Below are 25361 nucleotides of genomic sequence, written 5' to 3' on the forward strand. Positions count from 1 at the left end.
AATTACAAAACACTGATTCTATGGTTTAAGATCCCATGTCTAGTTTATAAAAGCAACACAATTTTACACGTTTAAATCACAGATATTTTAATTTCTCACTTTTTACATGTTAAAAATTAAAGCTTTTCCAAAAATGTTATTTGTGTTGAAAGTTTATGTAAATGTCTTCAGTTATCTTGTGCAAGGCAGACAGTAATCTTAATGGTTGATTAATGTTGATCTAAATCAAACCACCCTTCTCCTCCCCCTGTCCCCCCACCCCTCCCCATAACAAAAATGAAAAGAAAAGGTTGTAATGCTAGACTTGCTCAGTACTAGGATAACATTTGCCAAACAAACAAAAATTCTGTTTGTTTTGTAACCCAACAAGCCCCCAAAGCTGAAAATCATAAAAATTATCACTTTTTAAAAACTCATATTGTGACTCCAATATTAAACTATTAGCCCAAATACAAAATGGCACTAAGGATTAATAAAACTTATCTCTTCAAAAACGTTCATAAATAAACTGTTCCTCTTGCTAATCAGCCCCTAACTAGAACACCTTTGTCCCTGTATCCCTGAGGGTGTATATATATAAAACTTACACCACCTCTCACAGAGGAATGACACAGTTCAGTTCTTGATGACATAAGTCTTTTAAGACAAGTAGGGAAATGGTGAAAAGTAATGAAGGATGACTCACTATTCTCACAGTCCACTGATCAACAGTCACTAACAGGGAGCTGCAGATCTCCTAAAAATAACTGGCCAACTTCTCTAACAGAATTTTCGATGTACAAGTCCTAGTTCCCCAACTGAACTGTAAATGCCATAAAGGCAGAGACTTAGACCTGGGAGGCAAATACGCTAGAGGAAGAGAACAAGTTTTAGAGTCAGACCCAGAGAAGAATCCTGGCTCTATCCTGTACTAGCTATCTGAGATGTAGAAACAAGAATAAGTAATACCTGCCTCGAGAAGATATTGAGGGAATTCAACGTCTTAGGAAGATAACACAACTTAACCTAGTGCCAGCATATAACAGTATCTCTTAGTTGTCTTTCCTTCTACTATTTATCCCTCACAGTGTGTAGAAGATCATCAGCCACAAAATACAAGCTCAATAAATATTTCTTGATCAACTGATACATTTATCTGATTTTGTTTAATTATACACATAAGGGCTGGGGGATTTTCTCAGGTATTAAATAATTTTTTTAAAAAAAACACTATTCAACTCAAAATATCATACTTACTATGTTTTATAATAGTCTAATAAAACATTAAGAAAGTCGTTTGGCTTATTATTCTGGCCCTGGAATAGCTTGGTCATATCTTCATAAATAGCTATATTCAATTCACCTTTACCAAGGCACAAAAATCAAGAATACATACTATCTGTAAATTCATTTACTGCTTTAAAGTTTTTAACTGTTTAGCAGTTACAGGAAATTTTTTTAAATCAGAAAGAAAAATATTTACATCTCAAATACAAAAGAAAAACTTTAATTATTCTTGGTTGATCTCTAAAGCCGAACTACTTCCATGCTCATGATTTTTTTTACCAACCCATTTTATGTATTCAACATGTGCATCCTGTGTACTTACTAAACATTTATTTGTACTTGCATTTTCTGTATCAGGTTTACTTTGATGTAGAGCTTCTTTAAAAAAGCTAACTGAATTTGTCCAATGAAAAGTCTCACGTTTTTTGGAAAACCAATGCTGCTACACTGTTTCCAGATCTGCCTCCAAAGCTGAACCTGGGTGTCCGCAGCTCTTCAAAAAGTTCAAATCCTGCCAGACAGAAGCAAAATACTTTTATTAGGGACTGAATCCCACAGTTAAGGGATATTTGTATTAACAATGTACTTGTGAACCTTTTACAAAATTACGTGATTCCAAACTCTAAACTGTGACTAAATTTCACTTTATGATCTTCTATCCTATATACTATAGGTGTATATGTGTATACACCCAAAAACACTTTGAAATGAACAAGTAACAGACAAAATCAAACTGGAAAAAAGAGGCTTTCCATCCATCCTGTTTATCATCCCTGTTTATCATCCCTTCAACTCTGCATCTCCAGTGGCCTCCTTTACCATCTAGTTGTAGGAAGCAGATTACCATGTGTTGAGGTCTTACCACGTATCCGGCACTGTTTTGAGTGCTTTATATGCAGTAAGTCAATTAATCCAAATCAGATATATAAAAGCACTTAATACAGAGAAGATAAGTAACATGGAAATAAAAATGAAAAAGTCCTGGAGACGGATGGTGGCAATGGTTGCACAACAATAAGAATGTACTTAATGCCACAGAACTATAAACTTAAAAATGGCTAAATAGTAAATTTTATGTTATATATATTTTACCACAATAAAAAAAGAGTTTGTAACCAAAGATCAAGACCCAAACTGAACTGAACTTGGGAAGGTAAGGAAGTAGTAACTTTCAAAGCAGCACAGGGTGATTTCTTTTTTTTTTTTAACTTAACATGTATTCAAAAGTCCTGGCTTCAAGTCCCAGCTCTACCACTTACTAGGTGAAAGGTTACTAGATTAAGGTCAATTTACCTTAACCAGAATCCTCAATTTCTATGCAAGGAGGTTACAGGTATCACTGCCCCTATCTAACTTACAGTGATTTTGTGAAGATTAAAATAAGAATATGTGGTGTTCTCCTAGCCTATAAAACAAAATGGAAATTTAATGTTTTATTATTCTGTTTTCAAAAAATAAGACGAATAAGGGTGGAAGGTTGGTTAACTCTTAGTTAACCATGGTTTTCTCTCAGTGATGCGACTATCAGTTTGGGAGAATTCTTTTTCTTTTGGGGGAGAAGGTGTCTGCATTTTCTAAGTTTCCATGTCTTGAGCTAAAGCTCAAATAACACTTGTAAACAGAAAAAAATGCTTAAATGGATCAACTGGTTTTTTTATACTTTGCTTCATAATTCATATTCTTAATCAAGCTTCACCAAATCTTAACAAATAACTAAATATTAACATACTCATTAAAAACTGATCATAAGAAAACTTTTCCAAAGAAGGCCAGGCCTTTTAAATAATACGATACATTTTAATGCTAAAAAATAGAGCCACTGTGATGGGTACACACCCATATTTGTTTTCTGAAATTTTACATATGCTTAAAATATTTCATAATAAAAATTCTCAAGAGAAAATGGAGCTGTCTGGGTGAATTTTCTAGGACTAATCTTTTAACTCCCTGGACTAACCCTACAGAATTTAAGTTTTACATTTCAGTAGATAACACATCAAAATGTTGATGTATTATCAACAATACAAAGTGGTTGTATACCAGAGATAGATAACAAATTTTAATTATTTTAATCTATATACTTATGTGTTGGGGTTACTGATATTTTAAAATTTTTTTCATAATGAATCTGATTACTTTTTCAGTAAGATAGGTTTGTGGGTTTTTTTTAATTCACTAGTTGTAAGAAAGTCAAGTTCCTTGGACATCAAATTAGAATATCCTAGTGTCTGCCAAATGATTAAGTAATCCTCACCAAAACAAACGGCGACACAAAATATTTATATAAATAAGGCTACAAAAGAAAAATGAAAAATTCACTTCAATAGATTTATGAACATTTACATTTCAAATTAGGAAAGAAGCAAAGAACCTTAAAAAAATTAGTGAAGCAATCTTTATTCTATGCAAAAGGGACCATGGAAGTCAATCTTAAAAGCTAGTGACAAGGCCCTTGGCAGTGATGCATGGCAGTGTGTTCTGTTAGTGTCCTGTATCTATCTAGCTCCAAAAACCATTTTCTAAGAGAAGCATGCCTAGAAAAGTATCTTTAATTGTATATAATTATTTCTTTAACATTTCCTGTTGTAACATTTCACTTATTTAAATTCTGCATTAAGCTCTAAAACTGAACAGAAGTTAAAGAATTTATTCAGTAGCTCTCAGACACAGACACATTTTTAATCACTCTTTACAAGGCTAAAGTCTGTTCCTCATTATGAAAGACAGACAAATATGTTTTTGTCTGGTGGTTCCAGGGATAAAAGAGAACACCTGTATTTAAAAAACAGGAAAGGAACTTGCCCTACACAGTGTAACTTTGAGCATTTATTAAAACTGTCAAGCTTCAAGAAGAAAGACTATTGATACGGGGCCTCAATAGTTCTAAAGGAAACAAATTTAACATAGAAGATAATAAAATTAATGACATGAAATAAAAGACAATAAATCACATAATTCTTGTTTTCCAGAGGCAACAGTAATGAAGCTCACATTTCAAGCCTCAAACACTTCAAGTTTTACATTATATAACCTGCCAAAGCCATCGAATGCACACAAAAGGACATGTGTTAAGTGTTCTCCCTCCTACTGCCTATTCCCTTACTACCAAAAAGAAAACAAACTCTGAGATAAAGCGCATTCAATACAGTTATAAATTCATTTCCCATTAGCTTGTGACAACTGAGGTTCAAAATTTAACCACAAACTTCATACCATATCACTTATTAATACTCCATCCTGAAAATTCTTCCCACTCCTTTAAAAATAACAATACTAATCTGAAATGGAGTCTAAGGAAAAAACAAGCAAATATATAGCTACAGATTCTCAAGGTACTTTCCCAGGAAGTCCTGTGCACTGCATGAGTAAAGTGACAGGTGAAATAATCCTTAAACCATGCAAGAAACAGTCTTCCAAAGAGCTCAAAATATTTGTGTATGGATTAAAGATTCTCGATTCTTACAAGATCCCCATTTAGTAGACACAGCACTAATTATACCTTGCTAATGGGGCAAAAAAGGATCCTATCTTGGCACCAAAATCTTGCAAAAAGTAGAGATTTCCTCAAGAATTAATAGGTAGTAATTCTTCTAAGTTCCTATATTTTGTTTCTGTGCAATGTTAAAAAAGAATATACACTGAAAACAAGAAGAAAAATCCTAAATATATAAATGACCACTAGGCAAGACAAAGTATCTATAAAATGAAAACTCTCATACAAGACTTTAAAAAACACTACTACCATCTGCATTATTACTGTTATTACTAATTACCAGTATATCAGTACACTGAAGTCAGAAACACAATATATGCACTTTCTTTGCTTGATTCCCTAAGTAACAGATTATATAGCTTAAACAAAGAACTTAATTTTTACAGGCTCATAAATTTTAGTACTTAACTGCCAGGATTTTTTGGAAAATTTTACAAAGGACTCTGGATCTCAACCAATATTATTTCTTTGCTCTTTGTATATACAGTTAAAAGTACTACCATGGTTATTAACAAAGAAGAAAAGCAGGCGACTCCCACAAATAGAAAAGTAAAATACTGTAACACCATGGGAAAAAAAAAAACCTATTTAAGTGCATTAAACCTGAGGTAAGAACACATTTAAACAACATAACAGCCATTTACCTTCACTGAATTCATTTAGCAACTCTTCCTTGGTCCAATTACATGAGGTTATTAGAAAAAAGCCTTTCACTTTCAACACCCTGGAGAGAGATTTCACATATTGCTTCCTCTTTTCAATTGCATTGTCAGGATTAAGGCTTATGGCATCAAAAGTCCCTTTGTCAATACAAATATGAAATCCAGACAGTTTTGTGGAAGGATTCAAAAAGTCTTCTACCTATATTAAAAATCAATGTCTATGTGAGAACAATTCACACACAATATTTACTGAATTTAAGTAACAATCTGTAAAAAGTTATAGATAAAAAGAGCAATTACTTATGATGGCATTTTACATATAATAAACATTTGCAACTTTATAGCTAACTTTTATGTGCTTCATTCCAAGATCATTAAAGCTAAGATTAGTAAGCAAGACTGACAGTGTTTCCTGGACATTCCAAATCTCTACAAATTTGGAAACAAATCAAAGCCAGGTGTATTGCCTAATAATACCAGCACATAAATGGGGCTCACAAGCCTGGTTTATGAAAAAGTTATTTCTGTCGAAAAAAAGAATATTTGAAATATTTTTTAAATGACAAAAAAATATCTGGAACTCAAACAAGGCACTTGAAATAAGATGATTTTTAGCTGACATTACTAGCTGTATGACCTGAGGTAAACATGGTAAATCAAAAGTTCTTTTACCTTGACTCAGCAGCTTACAAAGCAACTAATGGATACAATGAATGGCACAAAGCTTAAGAAATTAAAGGACTGTTTAAGCTGCAATTACTTAACTTTATAAATATCATGCACTCCAGATTTTGAAAGTCATGTATCAGCATCTCATTCATTTTCAATAACTTCAATAACTTACTGATACTTTAGAAGCATTTGAAATAGTGATCTGCCTCAACTTCATAAAATATTCAAAATAATTTGCCAACAAACTTAATTCTGAAAAGCTGCTTTGAAAAATTAAGCAGTTAGCTCGTGATTATTCATATAAACTTAAAATAATCATAAATAGTGTATTATCTGAAACTCTTATTGTTTGACTTGAAAATGTGTATTGCATGTTTACATACATTTGAACATAGGTTTCCTGCCCCTGCCTCACATCAAAGTATTCATTACACCTGAAGCAAAACAATGACTACCACTCTTAAGAGCGAAGTTTGGAGAAGTTCCTATCCTAAATGCCTATATAAAAGTATTCATTTAGTGGGACTTCCCTGGTGGCACAGTGGTTAAGAATCTGCCTGCCAATGCAGGGGACCTGGGTTCGAGCCCTGGTCCAGGAGGATCCCACATGCTGTGGAGCAACTAAGCCCATGCGCCACAACTACTGAGCCTGTGCTCTAGAGCCCACGCGAGCCACACCTACTGAAGCCCGCATGCCTACAGCCTGTGCTCCACAACAAGAAGCCACCACAGTGAGAAGCCCGCGCACTGCAACAAAGAGTAGCCCCCCGCTCACTGCAACTAGAGAAAGCCCGCACACTGCAACAAAGAGTAGCCCCCCGCTCACTGCAACTAGAGAAAGCCCGCGCGCAGCAACGAAGACCCAACACAGCCAAAAATAAATAAATGAATAAATAAAAAATAAATTTATAAAAAAAGTATTCATTTATTCAACAGATATTTCATAGACACCTATTATATGCAGGAACTTTTCAGGCCCTGGGACTGTAACTGCAAACAAAGCAAAAAAGGTCCCTGTATGAGAATATATCTCATATTCTCTAAAAGGAGAGGCAAACAATAAATAAGCTAACCAAATTATTTCAGATAAAGTGCTATGAAGAAAAAAAAAGAATAATGAAGACAGTGAGTGCCTGGGAAGAGAAATGTTTTGGAAAAGGTAGTCAGGCAAGACCTCTTTAAGAAGGCGATATTTGAGCAGAGATCAGAATGCTGAGAATGAGCCAAACAAACTGAGATCTGGGGCAAGAATATTCTAGACAGAGAGCAGCAGGTGTAAAGACTGGAGAAAAACAGGGCTGACATGTATCAGGAGCAGAAAGAAGGCCAGTGTGACTGGAGTACTGGTGATAAAGAAGGAAAGAGGTAAGAAACGAGGGGCTTTGTAAGGCTGGGTGGGCATTCAGATCCCATTCTGAATGCAACGGGGAAGCCCTTGGAGGCTTGTGAGCAAGGAAGTGACACAAGCTGATTTATATTTTAAAAACTAACTCTGGGTACCCTGTGGTAATGGACAGCAGGGCAGCAAGAGTGGAAACAGGAAGGCTAAGTAAGAGGCTACTACAGTCATCTAAGTGAGAAATGATGGTGGCTTGGATCTGGGAGGTAGCAGTGGAAATATCAAGAAATGATCACATTCCTGATATACTTTGAAGATAAAACCAACAAAACTGGCTATAGGATTTGTTGTTGTTGTTGGCGCCTTGAGGCTTTCAGGATCCTAGTTGTCCAACCAGGGAGTGAACCCGGACCACAGTACTAAAAGTGCCAAGTCCTAACCACTGGACTGCCAGGGAATTCCCTGTTATAGGATTTAAAGGAAAGAGTGGGGTAGGGGATGGGAGGTGCGTGAGAAGTTTAAGGAAGAAACCAAGAGTTTCATTTTGGACCAATTAAGAGACTTTTAGCTATCCAAGTGGAACTATAGAATAAGCAGTGTTTATATAATTCTAGAGCTCAAAGGAGAAGCCTGGGATAAAAATATAAATGCAAGAGTCATCATCTCGGGCTTCCCTGGTGGCGCAGTGGTTGAGAGTCCACCTGCCGATGCAGGGGACACGGGTTCGTGCCCTGGTCCGGGAAGATCCCACATGCCGCGGAGCAGCTGGGCCCGTGAGCCATGGCTGCTGAGACTGCGCGTCCGGAGCCTGTGCTCCGCAACGGGAGAGGCCACAACAGTGAGAGGCCCGCATACGGCAAAAAAAAAAAAAAAAAAAAGAGTCATCATCTCCTCACAGATCAGACGGCAAAACATAAATTGAGTAATCTTTGGTGGCATTATACTACTTTAGGCATTTACAACTTTTTGATCTAGTTAATCCGAAGTTAGCTATTATTTGTGTGTATTTGCAAAAAAAAAAAAAAGAGCGAGAGAAAGAATAAACATACTTGCACACAAGGGAGAGGAGAAAATAACTTTCCCAAACTGACTAGACTGAAAATTTTAATACTGTCACTTAAAAAGTATCATTTTGGATTATTTATGATTGACCCTTAATTTATGAGCTCAAAGATGTCAGCAAATTAATATACTTCAGAAACATTTAAACTTTATAACTTATTACAAATAAAAATAAGAGTTACAGTAATATAAATAATAGTTACCTTCAACTTAATGTTAGATAAACCTTCTTTCTCTATAATATTTCCAGAAAGCTGTATTGCAGAGGGAGAGTAATCAATTCCAGTAATATTAGAGAAACCAAATTTTGCCTAGGGACAGAGAAATAATGTTATACTTTAGTTTTCAGAAGTTTTAAATACTGTTTTACCTATGAATTATATTATTCCTTTAGGACTGGGGCTGTTTTATTTTTTTAATATATCAAATGACATATACTATCCAATAATCTAAAATGTTTAAATTTTATTGTAGAATCTAAATAGAAACTAAAAGTTTAAATTTATATAATGTGACAATTTATTCTTTTATAATATTTGATTTCTTTTTCAAAAGGAAATTCATTTTCTTAAAGACAACGAGAATATATGTGTATTTCAGCCCTAAAGCAGAAAAATGTAGTATTAACTTCTAATGCTGATATGCTTTAATTCACACAAAAATCTGTCATAGATTTTACTTAACACAATTAAGTTACACGAATAAATTAAATGCGTATGTAATAAGTTCTTGCTTTTAAAATTTTTCCTTCCGTGTACTTATAAATCATGCAGTTCTCCACCAACCATGTGATCACTAACCATCTTACATTTGTATAGTATTTTTCGTTTTTGAAATATTTCATACATTCCAATAGACCTTTACAAAAAACCTGTGAGATAAATTGGGCAGGTATTAATACCCCCAAAGAGTTAAAGAAAGCTCACTGGACTTAAGAGGTTTGAGACTAAACCTGCAGTCCAGCTGTTTACTAACGATATTAACCCATCTAAGGGTGTGTGGAGCCTGAGGCAGAAGCATGATGGCCTCTGGTCTTCACCTCTAACTATGCTGAACATTGTAAGACCAATCAGACTAAAGAAAATATCAAAGGAAATTTGAAGAAGAACAGAAGTTGCAAAGTAAAGTGCAGCCTGAAATTCTCTTCCAGCTCTTCACCATTTACTAAATGGTTACTTCCTTCAAAACGACTTAACCTACTCCAACACCATCCATTTAAGACTTATTTAGACTTTTCAACCTTAAGTGACTGATTCCTAATCTAAACTCAATTAACACAACAATCATTTTCCTCAGGGCATTTTGCTCCCTTTGATCATTTTTATTTTTAGTCTTAAGGTCTAATATCCCTTCTTTGATGCCAACCTCCTATTCTTTTAGTGATCTCAATCCATATTCTTCAAGATCTTCATTTTCTCCCAGTTTCCCTCATTTATCAGACCTAGAATGCAGGATGATTCTATTAATTGACTCCTACCAGTTCCTTCTTCTCCAAGCCTGTTTATTCTTCCCTGAGAATTTATAAAAATCATATGTAGATGTTTTAAGTTTCTAGAACAATCATCCTCAAACTACTGCCAACATTTTTCACATTCAATTTCTGGCACTCAGTGAGAAATAAGCAGACATTCAAGGAAATAATAAATGACCAAAAACCAAAGGGAAAAAACTTACATTAGAAAAAGACCCACAGGAGAATCAAAAGAATGATCAGAAACATATTTAAAAAACTGAAATAAATGACAATTTGGAGAATTGTGACAGAGAACTGAAAACTATAACAAACAAACATACAAATAAGAGAATTTTAAAATGCAATGATTAAATTAAGATACTCACAGATGGGCTTGATAGGAGATTGGACACACACACAAAATAGTGAAGTGGAAGAAAAGTCAGAATGCCACTTTAAGCACAGAATGACAGAAGGATGGAAAATTAAAAACAGGAAAGAACATAAAAGACATAATATGGCACAGAGTATAAGATCTAAATATATATAATAGAAGTCTTAGAAAAAGAGGAAATAAGAATAGGGCAGAAGAGAAAATGACATGACTGAGAACTTTCTAATTTTGAAAAAGGATCCCAAGCCACAGATTCAAGAAGCACTATAAACTCAAGGCATGATAAAAACAAAGATAGTATAGTATAATATATATCTGATAAAACATATAATTTATCTTATATACAAATAGTAGAATATATCTGATGAAAACCAAAATCAGAAAAATCTCAAAAGCATTCAGGGAGTGGGGTGGGGGATACAATGTGACAGATTACCTGCAAAATACCAACAGTAAGACTGACGGCTGGCAATAAGTCATTAAGAATGGAAGCCAGAAAACAACAAAAGGAAAATGCCAATCTAAAATTATATCCCAGCAAAAAAAACAAAAAAGTATGTATGTATGTGTGTGTGTGTGTGTGTGTGTGTGTATCCATCAAAAATGTACGTGGTCACTGAAAAAGCACCGAATATAAGCAATGATTGTTAGCATGACAAAAATACAGAAAACTAAACATTATGTGTCACATAGGCAAATATACATGATCACCTATTAAATTTACTTGTTTTAAAAAAAACTGAATTTGATAAAAATCTATGGATCAGAGGTAAAGAAACTTTTTCTTTAAAGGAACAGAGCATAAATATTTTGCACTTTTCCAGTCATACAATCCCTGTCACAACTACGCAACTCTACTACTGTAGCACATAAGCAGCTACAGACAAAGCTGTATTCCAAGAAATATTTATAAAAACAGGGGAAGCCTAGATTTGACTCATAAACTATAGTTTGCTGACCCTTATTCTAGATTTAACTTCCAACCTACAGAAAACACAGGGGACAGAAAACATGTTAAATAATACTACAGAGATGCAATTAGAAAGTCCACACTGTGGTAAATCATTTGGGACTAATAAACTACCTTCTACAACAAATAAATCACCAAGTTACATAAAGAAAAAGTGTAGGGAGAACTTAAAAGAGCCTTAGGAGACTATCAGCCAACTGCAATACGTGGACTCAATAACAGAATGGAAATGACAGAAGAAAAGTCAGTGAACTTGAAGACACATCAACACCAGTTACCAAATCTAATCAACAGAGAAAAACAATCGGAAAAAAAAGAACAGGTCCTAAAGCTTCAGGGACCTGTGGGACAATACAAAGAGGCTTAACGTTGATATTTACAGACTCTCAAAAGGAAAGGAGAATGTGCTTCAGGGGAAAAAAAAAAAATTGAAAACATCCCAAATTTGGCAAAAGACTTAAGTTCTCAGATTCAAAAAGCTCAGTGAACCCCAAACAGGATAAGGAGAAAGAAATCCAAGCAGCAGTACATCATAATTAACCTGGTAAAAGCTAAAAGACAATGGAAAAAATCTTGAAAGCATCTAGAAAACTGATGCATTACTTACAGGAACACAACAATTCAGATGACTGCAGATTTCTCATCAAAAACTATGGAGGTCACACAACATTTTTAAAGTACTGAAAGAACAGTTAATTCAGAATTCTATATTCAGCAAAAACATCCCTCAGGAATGAAGGTGAGATAAAGACATTCTCAGGTGAAGAAACACTAAGAAAATTTCTTGCCAGGAAAGCTGCTCTAAAATCATTCCTGAAGGAAGTTCTTTAGACAGAAGGTAAATAATACCAAAACAAACAAACAAACAAACTTGGAAGATCAGGAATGAAGAAAAAAGCTGCAAAAGTAAATATCTGTGTTAACATAATTAACTACTATTCTCCTTTGAAAGGAAACATTATAGCATTATCCTACAGGATTTTCAATGTAAAGGTAATATTTAAGACAACTGCAATATAAAGAAGGGAAGATTAAAAAATCACAGGTGGTTAAGGTTTTCACATACCACATGGAACGGTAAAACATTGATTCTAAGTAGATTGTGTAAATAAAGTATGTATATTATAATCGTACAGCAACCACTAAAGAAGCCAAAAAGATATAGTCATTACAGCAACCACTAAAGAAACTATACAAAGACATTTATACAACTAGATATATCTAATTAAAATGGAATACTAAGAAATGTCCAAATAAAGCAAAATAAGCAGGAAAGGAGAAAGGGAAGAATGAAAAAACAGAGGTAACAAAGAGAAAAGAAATAATAAAATGGTAGACCTAAATCCAAATGTTCTAAATATACCAATTAAAGGATAGAGATTATTAGAAAGGATAAAAAAACATGACCCAACTATATGCTGGCTACAAGAAACTCACTTCAAATATAATGATATAGGTTGGTTTAAAGAGAAAGAATAGAAAAGGATATACCATGCAAAAACTCATTCTGGCCTGCGTACCACAAAAAAAAAAAGCAAAAACTCATTTTAAAAAGTTGAACTTCACACCCACAAGGATGGTTACAATCAAAAAGATAATAAAAAGCGTTGGTGAGAATATGGAAAAACTGGAACTCACATACAGTGCGCATGGAAGTGTATAATGGTGTAGCCACTGTGAAAACAGTCTAGCAATTTCTCAAAAGGTTAAATATACAGTAACCATATGAACCTGGGTATATACCCAAGAGAAATAAAATATATGTCCATACAAAAACTTATACATGAATTTTCACAGCAGCATTTTTCATAATAGCCGAAAAGCAGAAACAACTTAAATGTCCATCAGCTGGCGAGTAGATAAACAAAATGTGGTAAACCCATCCAACAGAATATTAATTGGACAAGAGGAAAAAGTATTGATACATGCTACAGTATGGATGAACTTTGAGAACATTATGTTAAATGAAAGAAGCCAGACACAAAAGACTACATATTGATGATTCCATTTATATGAAATGCCCAGAATAGAAAAATCCACAGACACAGAATGTAGATTAGTGGTTGCCAGGGGTTGAAGGGAATGGGGAATAAGGAGTGAACGATAATGAATATAGGGTTTCTTCTTGGGGTGATGAAAATCTTCAGGAATTAAAATAGTGGCGATGGTTGTACAAATTTGTGAATATACTAAAAACCACTTTCAAAGGGTAGATGTTATGGTATGTGGATTATATCTCAATTTTTTAAAAAAGCTGGAGTGGCTTTATTATTAGCATCAAAGTAAAATCAAAGTAAAGAAAACTACCAATGTTAAAGAGGAACATTATACAATAAATGGGTCAATTCATCAATACACAAACACATAAAATCCTAAATGTGTAACCTCTGAACAACAGAGTTTGAAAATACATGTAGCAAAAACTGACAGAAATAAAAGTTAAAATAGACAAATCTACCAATACGGTCAGACACTTCAACATTACTATTTCCATAATTAATAGCACTAATAGATAGAAAATCAGTAAAGGTATAGAAATGAACAACACCATCAAACACCATAAGTCTAGTTAACATATACAGAATACTCTATCCAGTAACAGCAGAATACACATTTTTTTCAAATGCACATGAAACATTCACCAAGATGGATATATCCTGGATCATAAAACAAAGTAACACATTTAAAAGAATTTAAATCATACAAAGTATGTTCTCTGACATAATCGAATTAGACTAGAAGTCAAAAGCAGAAAGAGAAAAATCCACAACATGTGGAAATTAAACAACAGAATTCTAAATAATCTGGATCAAAGAAGAAAATTAGAGAATTCCCTGGTGGTCCAGTGGTTAGGACTCCACACTTTTCACAGCCAGGGGCCCGGCTTCAATCCCTGGTTGGGGAACTAAGATCCCGCAAGACTCACGGCACAGCCAAAAAAAAGAAGAAAATAAAAATACAGCATATCAAAATTTGTACGGTGCAGGAGCACCTACAGGAAAATTTATAGCACTTATATCATTAAATGTTTACATGAGAAAAGGAGGAAAGTCCCAAATCAATAATCTAAGCTTCTACCTTAAGAAGCTAGAAAAAAAGAGCAAGAATAAATTAAAAGCAAAAAGAATGAAAAAATAATAAAATTAAGAGCAGAACCCATTGAAACTGAAACATAAAAGCAATAGAGAAAGTCAATGAAAACAAAAGCAAATTTTTATAAAAGACAGTAAAAATGAATCTCTAGCATCACTATCAAAGAAAAAGAGAGAGAAGACACAAGTTACCAACATTAGGAATGAACAAGGGGATTTCAATACAGACCCAACAGACTTTAAAAGGATAATAAGAGAATACTGTGCAGAACTCTATACACACAAATTCACAATGGACTAATTCCTCAAAAACCACAAACCACGCAAACTCACTCAAATGAAATAAATAACCTAAATAGGACTGTGACTATTAAAGAAATTTTATTCATATTTTAAACCTTCAGAAAAGAAATCTCTGGGTTAAATGGTTTAATTGCAAATTCTACCAAACACTCAAGAAGAAATAACACTAGTGCTACACAATATCTTAAAAAATTTAAAAAGGAGGGAATTCTTCCCCACTCATTTTATAAGGCCATCAATGCCCTGAGACCAAAACCAAATAAAGATAATATAGGACTGCAGGGAAACTGCAGACCAATATCCCTCAAGAATACAGATGTAGGGAATTCCCTGGCAGTCCAGTGGTTAAGACTTCACCTTCCAATGAAGGGGGTATGGGTTCAATTCCTGGTCGAGCTAAGATCCCACATGCCTAGTGGCCAAAGCACCAAAACATAAAACAGAAACAACACTGTAACAAATTCAATAAAGACTTTAAAAATGGTCCACATCAAAAAAATCTCTTTTTAAAATTAATTAATTTATTTATTTGGTTGTGCCAGGTCTTAGTTGTGGCAGGCAGGCTCCTTAGTTGTGGCATGCGAACTCTTAGTTGTGGCATGCATGTGGGATCTAGTTCCCTGACCAGGGATCCAACCCAGGTCCCCTTGCACTGGGAGCGCAGAGTCTTATCCACTGCACCACCAGGGAAGTCCCCAAAAAAAAGCTTAAAAAAAATACAGATTTAAAAGTTCTCAACAAAATAGTAACAAGTTGAATCTAGCAATACAGAAACAGAATTATACATTATGACCAAATGGGGCTTATTCCACAAGTGCAATACTGGTTCAATATCTGAAAATCAATTAATATAATCCACCATATTAACAGTCTAAAGAAAAAACACCTCATGATTATATTCACTGATGCAAAAAAATTTTATTTTATTATTTTTTTAACGAAATTCAAGAAATACATCCTAGAAATACAAGGGAACTTCTTCAACCTGATAAAGGGCATCTAATAAAATCCTGCAGCTAACATCATCCTTAATGGTGAAAAACTGAAGACTTTCCCCCTAAGATGGGAACAAGGCAGGAATGTGCCATCACCAGTCCTAGTCAATACTGTATTGGAAGACCTAGGTAGTATAATCAGGCAAGAAAAAAAAAGGCATGCATTTTGGAAAGAATGAAATAAAACTGTCCCTATTCACAAATGGCATGACTGTCTACATAGAACATCCCAGAAAAATCCACTTAAACCTCCTAGAACTAATAATATGCAAGATTACAGGATACAAAGGCAACACAAAAATCAACCATATTTCTAGCAATAAACAATTGGAAACTGAATTTCAAAAAGCAATACCATTTTAAATACTCCAAAAACAAATATATAGGTATAAGTCTAAAAAATATGCACAGGATCTGTCTGCATGCTGAATGAAAACCAAAAAATGCTAAGGAAAGAAATCCAGGAAGACCTAAATAAATGAAGAGAGACACCATGTTCATAAACTGGAAGACTCAAGACAGTAAAGATGTCGATTCTCCTCAAATCACAGATTTAGCTCAATTTCAATGAAATTTTCAGCATGGATTCTTTTGTAGACATTTACAAACTAATTCTTAAATTTATTTGGAAAGGTAAAGGAACTAGAATGGCCAATACAACATTTGAAAAAGAATAAAGTTGAGAGACTCACACTACCCAACTTTTAAGATTTACTAAAAAGCTACACTAATCAAGATAGCATCCAGAGGATGTCACCATGAATTCTTCCAAACATTTAAGAAAGAAACAAAACTAATCTTACAAAAATCCTCTGAAAAAAATAAAAACAGAGACAAGTCTCATCTCATTTTATTAGACCAGCATAACCCTGATACAAAAACTTTACATTAAAATTGCAAGTAAGCACAACTGGACAGCCCGCATGCCTCAACGAAAGATTCCGCATGCCGCAACTAAGACCCTATGCAGCCAAAAATAAAGTAAATAAATAAATATTTTTAAAAATAAAATTGCAAGTAAGGAAAATTACTGGCTAATCTCTCTCATGAAGCTATATAATTCCTAAGTAGAATACTACCAAATCAAATCCAACAATATATGAAAAGGATAATACATCACAATCAAACTTGGTTTACTTCAGGAATGGAAATTTGTTATAACATTGAACAATCACTGCAATTATCTCAATAAAAATGTCAATTAAAAAAAAAAACTGGGCTTCCCTGGTGGCACAGTGGTTGAGAGTCCGCCTGCCAATGCAGGGGACACGGGTTCAAGCCCTGGTCCAGGAAGATCCTACATGCCACAGAGCAACTAAGCCCGTGAGCCACAACTACTGAGCCTGTGCTCTAGAGCCCGTGAGTCGCAACTACTGAGCCTGCGTGCCACAACTACTGAAGCCCACGCACCTAGAGCCCGTGCTCCGCAACAAGCCACCTCAATGAGAAGCCCGCACACCATAACAAAGAGTAGCCCCCGCTCACCGCAACTAGAGAAAGCCCGCACACAACAACGAAGACCCAACACAGCCAAAAATAAATAAATAAATAAATTTTTTAAATTGAGGACCCCCCACCAAAATCAATCAATTCAACTCTAACAGAATCAAGAAGAAAAATCATCTGATCATATCAATGAATATTAAAGAAAGCAACTGATCAACTTCAACAACCCAACCACTATGATTAAAAACTCTTAACAAACTAGAATATAAAGGAACAGCCTCAATCTGGATGACTACCTGTAAAAACCTAGAGCTAACATCATATTTAACAGTGAAATATTAGAAGCTTTCCTCTTCTAATAGGCAGTGTTAGAAGGCTATCTGCCTTCACAATTTCTATTCAATGTTGACCTAGAGACTGCACAGCATTTTAATAAACAAAATATTAAGAATGGAATAGAAGAAATACAACTACTATTTACACATGACATTACAGTCTTTATAGAAAATCCAAAAGAATCTATAAATAAATAATTAGAATTAATGTGTTACTGGATACAAGATCAATATAAAAATCTGTTGTACTTATACATAGCAGCAATAAACTATTAGAAAATAAAATTTAAAAGCATAACAATAATAGTCACAACAACAAAAAAATCTAGGAATCAACCAAGGAAAAATACTGGTTGGCCAAAAAGTTGTTCTGGTTATTTGGGGGTTTTTTAAATTTATTTTTGGCTGCGTTGGGTCTTCGTTGCTGTGTGCGGGCTTTCTCTAGTTGCGGTGGGCAGGTGCTACTCTTCATTGTGGTGCACGGGCTTCTCATTGAGGTGGCTTCTCTTGTTGCGGAGCAAGGGCTCTAGGCGCGCGGGCTTCAGTAGTTGTGGCGCGCAGGCTCAGCAGTTGTGACACACAGGCTTAGTTGCTCCATGGCATGTGGGATCTTCCCAGACCAGGGCTCGAACCCATGTCCCCTGCACTGGCAGGCGGATTTTTAACCACTGTGCCACCAGGGAAGTCCCTGTTTGGTTTTAAGTAAAAATAAGACACATTTTTCATTTTCACCAAGAACTTTATTGAACAATGTATTCATTAACCGAGCAAACTTTTTGGCCAACCCAATATATAAGATCTCTGTAAAGAAAATCTCTATACAGACAAAATACTACTGAGAGAAAATTAAGAACTAAATAAATGGAGGAATACATCATGTTCATGGATTCACTTGATACTATAAACATGTAAATCCTCCTCAAACTGATCCATAAATTCAATACAATCCTAATCAAAATCCCAGGGTGGGTTTTGTTTTTTTCCTGAAAAGTGATGATTCTAAAATTTAAATAAATATGCAAAGAGCTAACTAACAACATACAAGACAACAATGGAAAAGCTATCAAAGTCGGAGAACTTACATTAACCAAATGGGGAGACTTGTCCAGTAATCAGGACAACTTGGCATTGGCATAAGGATAAACAAACAGACCCAAAGGAATAGAACAGAGGATCCAGAAACAGACCCAAACACATACTATTACTGGACTTATGACAGAGGCACCCCTACAGTGCAGTGGGGGAAAGAGCAGACATTTCAATAAGTGGTGCTGGGTTATCTGAATATTCATAGGTAAAAAAAATTAACCTTGACTCTACCTCACAACATACACAGCAATTAATTGGGACCTAAATGTGAAAAGGAAAAGAACAAAGTTTCTAGAAAAACATATAGGAAAATATCGTTTTGACTCTGGGTAGGCAGATTTACTACACAATATTCAAAAGCACTAACCATTTTTAAATGATATATTAAACTTTAGTAAAATTAAAGAACTTCTGTTCATCAAAAGACACTATTACAGAGACTTCCCTGGTGGTCCAGCAGTTAAGATTCCAAGCTCCCAATGCAGGGGGCCTGGGTTCGATTCCTGGTCAGGGAACTAGATCCCGCATGCCGCAACTAAAAAGATCCCGCGTGACACAAGGAAACGCGACAAGAAATATCCTGCGTCCTGCAACTAAGACCTGGCGCAGCCAAACAAATAAATAAAAATTTTTTTAAAAGATACTATTACAGGGCTTCCCTGGTGGCGCAGTGGTTGAGAGTCTGCCTGCCTTTGCAGGGGACGCGGGTTCATGCCCCGGTCCGGGAACATCCCACATGCCACGGAGCGGCTGGGCCCGTGAGGCATGGCCGCTGAGCCTGCGCATCCGGAGCCTGTGCTCCTCAACAGGAGAGGCCACAGCAGTGAGAGGCCCGCGTACCGCAAAAAAAAAAAAAAAAAAAAAAAAAAGATAGTATTACAAAAGTGAAGAGACAAGCAACACACCAGATACAAAGGTTATATACACAGAATATATAAAAAACTCCTGCAAATCAATAAAAGAAAGGCAACCCAATGTTTAAATAAGCGAAAGCTTGAATAGGCATTTCACAAAAAAGAACAGCCAAATAGACAGCATATGAAAATATGCTCAATATCCTTAGTCATCAGGGAAGTGAGAATAAAACCACAAGATACCACTACACACCTACCAGAATCACTGAAATTGGATAAGCTGACAAGAGCAGGTGTTGGCAAGGATGTGGAGCTACTAGAATTCTCACACACTGCCAGTAGGAGTGCAAACTAGTGCAACCAATTTGGAAAACTGTTTGGCAGTATTCATAATAACACAGTGCTGGAAATGAGTCAAATGACCATCAACAGGAGAATGAGTGAATAAATCAATAAATAAATTGTGGTATTTTCATATAGTACAGTACTAACCACAACGAGATGAAGCACTCTAGTGCTACACACAATACGAAAGACCATGGGTAAACCTAACAAAGCCATGCTCAGCAAAAGAAACCATATCAAAAAAGTGCATACCCAAAGATACTACTCATATCAAGTCAACAAGAGGCAAAACTCAATGAAATGGAAAAAGGATAACCTTTTCAACAAATGACGGATTGAACAATTCAACATTCACATACCAAAAAAAATTAACCCCAACCAGTATCTCAAACCTTCTACAAAAATTAATTCAAAACAAATAATAGATCTAAATGTAAAAATTTTAAACTTTTAGAAGAAAACCTAGAAGACCTATGTGACCTTAAGTTAGGCAAAGAGTTCTTTAATATGAAAACAAAAGCACGATCCACATACGAAAAAATTAATAAATTTGACTTCATAAAAATGAACTTCTGCTCTTCAGAAGATATTGTTAAAGAGAATGAAAAACAACAAGTGAACAAATGAGAGAAAACATTTGCATATCACATACCTGACAAGGAACTTATACCCACAATACATAAAGAATCCTCAAATCTTAATAAGTAAACAGGCAACCCCATTTAAAAATAGGCCAAAGATGTGAACACACATTTCACCAAAGATATACAGATGGCAAATGAGCACATGAAAAGGTAATCAAAATCATTAGTCATTAGGAAAATGCTAATTAAAACCACAATGAGAAACCAGTATAGCTGACATGAAAAATAGCCTAACTTATGATGACAAAGTCAAAATAATCATTACCTTCAGGAGGGAATGAGTGGGAGGGGACACAAGGGGGCTCCTTCTATGGTGTTAATAATGTTTTATTTGTTGATCAGGTTGGTGAGTTACACACAATTATTCATTTTGTAAAAGCTGTACACTTATGACCTATTCACTTTTCTACACAGATGTTATACTTTATTCAGTAAGTTCACATTAAAAAAGAAAAAAACTTCCCAAAGCGACTCCACATCTAGGTAGCTTCACCAGTGAATTCTACCAAACATTTAAGGAAGAAAAAACAATTGTCAACAAACTCTTTCAAAAAATAGATTCTTGTTTAATGATGTCAGCATAACTTGATACCAAACCCTGACAAGGACACTACAAGAAAGGAAAATTACAGGACAATCTCCCTCATGGACAAAGTTGCAAAAAAATCTAAACAAAATGTTAACAAACTGAATCCAGTAATATATATATATAAGTTGGGTTTATTCCAGAAATGCACTTAACATTTGAAAATGATCAATGTAATTCACCTACATGAATAAAGGAAAAAATTCATATGGTTACCTCAACAGATACAGGAAAAACACTTAATCAACAACAACACACACCGTTAGCAAAGGAGAAAAACATTTAATCAACAACAACACACACTGTTAGCAAATCTGAAGTCTGATAACAGAGTTATCTACAAAACTAACTTACAAGATAACATCATACCTAACAGTGAAACACTGAACGTATTCTCTGAAAAGAGCGAAAAAGACAAGGATGCCTTCTGTCACCACTTCTTTTCAACATTCTCCCAAAGGTCCCAAACAGTGTAATAAGGGGGGAAAAGTTACAAAGGATTGGAAAGGAAGAAATAAAACTATCATTATTTATAGTTTGCCTAATTATATACGTAGAAAATATAAAAGAATCTATAGTTAAACTATTAGTCTCAAAGGATAAATCATTAACCTCTACAAGTGAGCTATTAGAATCCGAAAGTATCTACAGGTAAACAACAGAGTGAATAAATAAAATTGTGGTATAATTGTACAAAGGATTCATATACAGCAACAAAAATGAATGAACTGCTATGTACAAGTTGAGTGAATCTCACAGAATGTTGACTGAAAGACACCAGAAAGAACACACTGAAGGCTTCCATTTATATCCAAAACAGACAAATTAATCAATGATGTTAAAACTCCTTGTAGTTGCCTTTAGAGAGGAAGGAGGAGCAATTTAGACGATTAGCAGGGAGTTTAAGGGGGACTTCTAGAGTCTGTAATATTCTGTTTCTTGATTAGGGTGATAGGTGTGTTCACTTTGTAATAATTCATTGAGCCATACTCTTTTGGTTTGCGCACTTTAATGTAGTCATGCTGCACCTCGTTTCAAAAAAATTTATTACAATTTTTTCTAATCACATTTCACTGCTTCAAACATTTTAACGGCTCCCCATAGACTAAGAGTAAAATCTAAGCTCTTAGGCACGGCATATGGTATGGCTCCTACCTTTAATCTAAACCTCATCTCTGTCTATCTCACACATACACTTTATATTCTAATTTACCAAATTATTTATAGGGCCAGAACCTTCATGCCTTTAGATAACGTTTCCACTTCTTGAAATTCTCTCCCTCTTTACACTCTACCCACACTCAACACAATTTCCACCCAACTTGGATATTAGCTCCTCCAAAACCCTTCTTATCCCTCTTCCCCAAATCACTCCCTTTCCTATACTCAGTATATCTATTATTGCATACATCAAGCTACAGCATTAGCTATTTATGTCTGTCAGTCTATCCTCTATTGTACTGTGAACAACTCAAGCACAAGGTCTAAATTTTCATACTGCCAGTGCCTACCACAAGGCTTGACAGGTGGTAGTCACTTAGCAAGTTTCACTGTTACGTATATAACCTTACAAGCTGAAACAGTAAAACCATCTAGGATGAAGCCTAAGTCTTACACCTCCTCCACAGCACTCGGCAGAGCAATGATACACTATAGGCATTAACGGTGATGGTTTAGCTAGTAGTAGAACCTGTACCAAAACTCAGTTCCATGGACAAAATGCTCTTTTCAAACCATATGCAAAACACTCTTCAAAAACCATATGCTCACCTAAGAAAAGGGATGTATGTCCTACTGGAAATGTAAAAAAAAACATCATCCTTTTATACATACAGATTTCCAGAGTTCTGAGAGGAGAAACCAACAGAAATCAACTAGTCAAAATCTTTAGGAAAGAACTGAAGTCCAGAAAAAAAAAGTGGCTTGCTCAAGGTTGAGACAATAGCAAGAAGGGCCAAGACTAGGACTCAGATCCCCTGGCTTCTCACTTAGTGCTTTCTCACAGCCCATGCAGCCTCCCTTTTGTACCATGTGACTTCTCAAGGTAACTGGTACGACTGCTTTACTACTTTGGATTTAGATAGCTAGTATCCTCAACTGCAAGATTTTTTTCTTAATTTCATTTTTAAATTTGGTTCTAACACATGAATACTAATAGTACCAACAAGTTCAACCAGGAAAACACCATTTCCAGTTCCAATATCAAGCACTGAAGCATCCAATGGAATCTTGTGTTTCTGCATCCACCTTATTAGTCGAGTCATACTCTCTTCTCCAAACCTATTAGAAACAGAGAATCAGTTAATCAAATAACAGAGGGATAGAGAACAAAGGTTACAACTACATTACACTCAAGCAGCTTATTCAGTTTGCTCAATTAAGTCTTTTTTAAAAGTAAGAAATAACATCTGTAACTGCTTAATCTTCATCTATACTATTATTTAGAAGAAAACACCCCCAAGAATAGAACAGAATAGATAAGGTTGGTATGTTACTTATTAATGTTTCTCTACATCAGCATTAACACTTGTACATGTTGGTGGCTCAAAAGTGCATTGCTTATTGAAAAAGGACAGTTATAAAATAAGGGTTATTTCCTAATACTGTCATCAAATTTAAATCTGGGCCATTAAAAGAGAAAAGAGACAGATTCTTTCAATCTATCCACCAAAGCCAGAATCAGTCCAAGGTTCCCAAGATTTCTAGGGTTTCTCTGGGATAAGCACTTAAAAGACACACACACACCTACACAATCTTCTGGATCATAATCCCACTACTTTTTCTAACTTACCAGATTTCTCCTGTATCTCCATATTCTTGGAAAGTTTGCAGTTCTCTCTCATAGACAGCATCCCAGCTATATGAATAATCAAATGCAAAGCAAATTATTCAATTAAACTGTATTATGAATTAAAGGTATATTTCTAATACATTACTGGGATAGTTATGACAGAAATTTAAAACATTATTAGTGTTGACAAGTGCACACCGCTCAATCTTTTAACATCCTTGTGTTAAAAGAATGAAAGAAAGAATAAGTTGATACATGTAAAGCACTTACAACAATGCCTGACATTTAAAACGGTGTATGTTTTAGCTTAAAAAATACAAAGACGTATCTGTCCAAGGATCCCTAAGTCCCAAACACAAATCCAAAACTTGACTGTAAAGGCATAGTGTCATTACAGCACTTTTCAGTCTAAAATGTAAAGACACAAGAATTTTCTACCAATTAGGTGGTTACTCACAATGGAATTCGCCAAAAATAAGCTCCGCTTAAAGGTTGTTTTAAGACTTACTCTCACTCCTTTTAAGGACTCCTCCTCCATCAATTGCCGTCTCTTCCTATTTCATGTCTATAGAAGCCCTTCTCCCCCTCCAAGTTACCTCTCATTCTTACCTTTCCCCACAGTCATTCATTCATCCATCTATTAATCCATTAAATAATTGCTTAACGTCTGCTTAGGTCAGACCACTTTCTCCTACTCCAAGATGCCCACTATCTCCTCGCTCCCTCCTTAGACCATCCCCCCCCACTCCCACCCCTTCCATCTTCCACGTCCCTGCCCTCGTCCCCTTAACCTTTTCAGCTTCCCAGCCGAGCAGCTCTCCTCCGGCATCCTACCCTCGCCCACCAGCCGTTATTTGTCAGCCCCGCCCACTTTCACCCCACGGGCCCCTTAGACGTCAACCCCTTGAAAAGCCTATTTACAGCCGCCAGTGTAGTCCCTCGGGATTCCATCCCTACGAGCCCCCCCCCCCCCGGACCCTCGTCCAAGGCGGCCCTTTAGGCTTCCTCCCGTCACGCCCCCTAAGCTCTCCCCATCTTCCGGGGCCGCCTAGGCCCCATCTCTCCTTCCCCTCCTGCGGCCCAGTCCGGGCAGCGCCGCTCACCCTCCCCTGCCCTGCGCCACACTCACTGCTCTCGGGTGCCCAGCGCAGACGGGGAGAAGCCATCCCCTCGGGGACTGCCCCCTCGAGACCGCGCCGCGGCCCCAGCGCCGCCGTCGTCGTCCGCGCCCTCGCTCATCGCGCTCCTTGCCCCGGAGGGCCTTTGGGGCCGCCATAGAGACGTGGCGCGGGCAGAGCGGACGGGCGGGCTGGCGCCTCTAGGAGGCGGGAGTCGGCCCTCTCTACTGCTCCCGGCCCCGGCGGGGGTCCGCAGTCCGGCGCTTTTCCTGCAGCCACCCTGGTCCAGAGTCCCGGATCCCAAAGCCCAGAGTGGGCGGGGCGGGGCCTCGCCTCGGTCCCCACTCTCCCTCCAACCAGCGTCAGATGCACCCCCTTCTTCGAGGTGCCCGCCTAAGCACCACTATATTTGGGGACTGCTGTTCCTAAGGGACTGTTCAAGGTATTGCATT

The 25361-nt window shown here is 36.1% G+C and overlaps 1 protein-coding gene across 3 annotated transcripts; it reads right to left on the reverse strand.

Annotated features, from left to right (window-relative positions):
- Positions 1–294: 294 nt before the first annotated feature.
- On the reverse strand, positions 295–25065 carry EEF1AKMT2 (EEF1A lysine methyltransferase 2). Of its 3 annotated transcripts, none has more exons than XM_029201059.1 (6): positions 24921–25052; positions 23792–23857; positions 23166–23280; positions 8698–8805; positions 5404–5620; positions 295–1777 (listed from the first exon to the last, which is right to left on the reverse strand). In XM_029201059.1, exons 1-6 carry the CDS (start codon positions 25028–25030, stop codon positions 1683–1685), a joined length of 711 nt encoding a protein of 236 aa, XP_029056892.1. In that variant the 5' UTR covers positions 25031–25052; the 3' UTR covers positions 295–1682. The 3 variants fall into 3 exon arrangements, 2 of the variants coding, with proteins under 2 accessions (XP_029056892.1, XP_029056893.1); XR_003790543.1 differs by having other exon boundaries at positions 1427–1777; positions 23162–23280; positions 24921–25065; XM_029201060.1 differs by lacking the exon at positions 24921–25052 and having other exon boundaries at positions 23162–23280.
- Between the last annotated feature and the right edge of the window lie 296 nt (positions 25066–25361).

Source organism: Monodon monoceros, unplaced genomic scaffold, assembly GCF_005190385.1.
Source record: "Monodon monoceros isolate NGI ecotype Baffin Bay Population unplaced genomic scaffold, NGI_Narwhal_1 Super_Scaffold_4, whole genome shotgun sequence".
NCBI lineage: Eukaryota > Metazoa > Chordata > Mammalia > Artiodactyla > Monodontidae > Monodon > Monodon monoceros.

Bases quoted from the DNA above. Each gene is read 5' to 3' on its own strand.
- EEF1AKMT2 (XM_029201059.1), bottom strand. From the start codon at position 25,030: ATGAGCGAGGGCGCGGACGACGACGGCGGCGCTGGGGCCGCGGCGCGG. The intron at 8,806-23,165 runs GTTGGTACTATT...CTCTGTCCCTAG, and splicing joins GTGTTTTCCTGGTTGAACTT to GCAAAATTTGGTTTCTCTAA. The intron at 1,778-5,403 runs GTAAATGGCTGT...TCTGTCTGGCAG, and splicing joins GCTAAATGAATTCAGTGAAG to GATTTGAACTTTTTGAAGAG.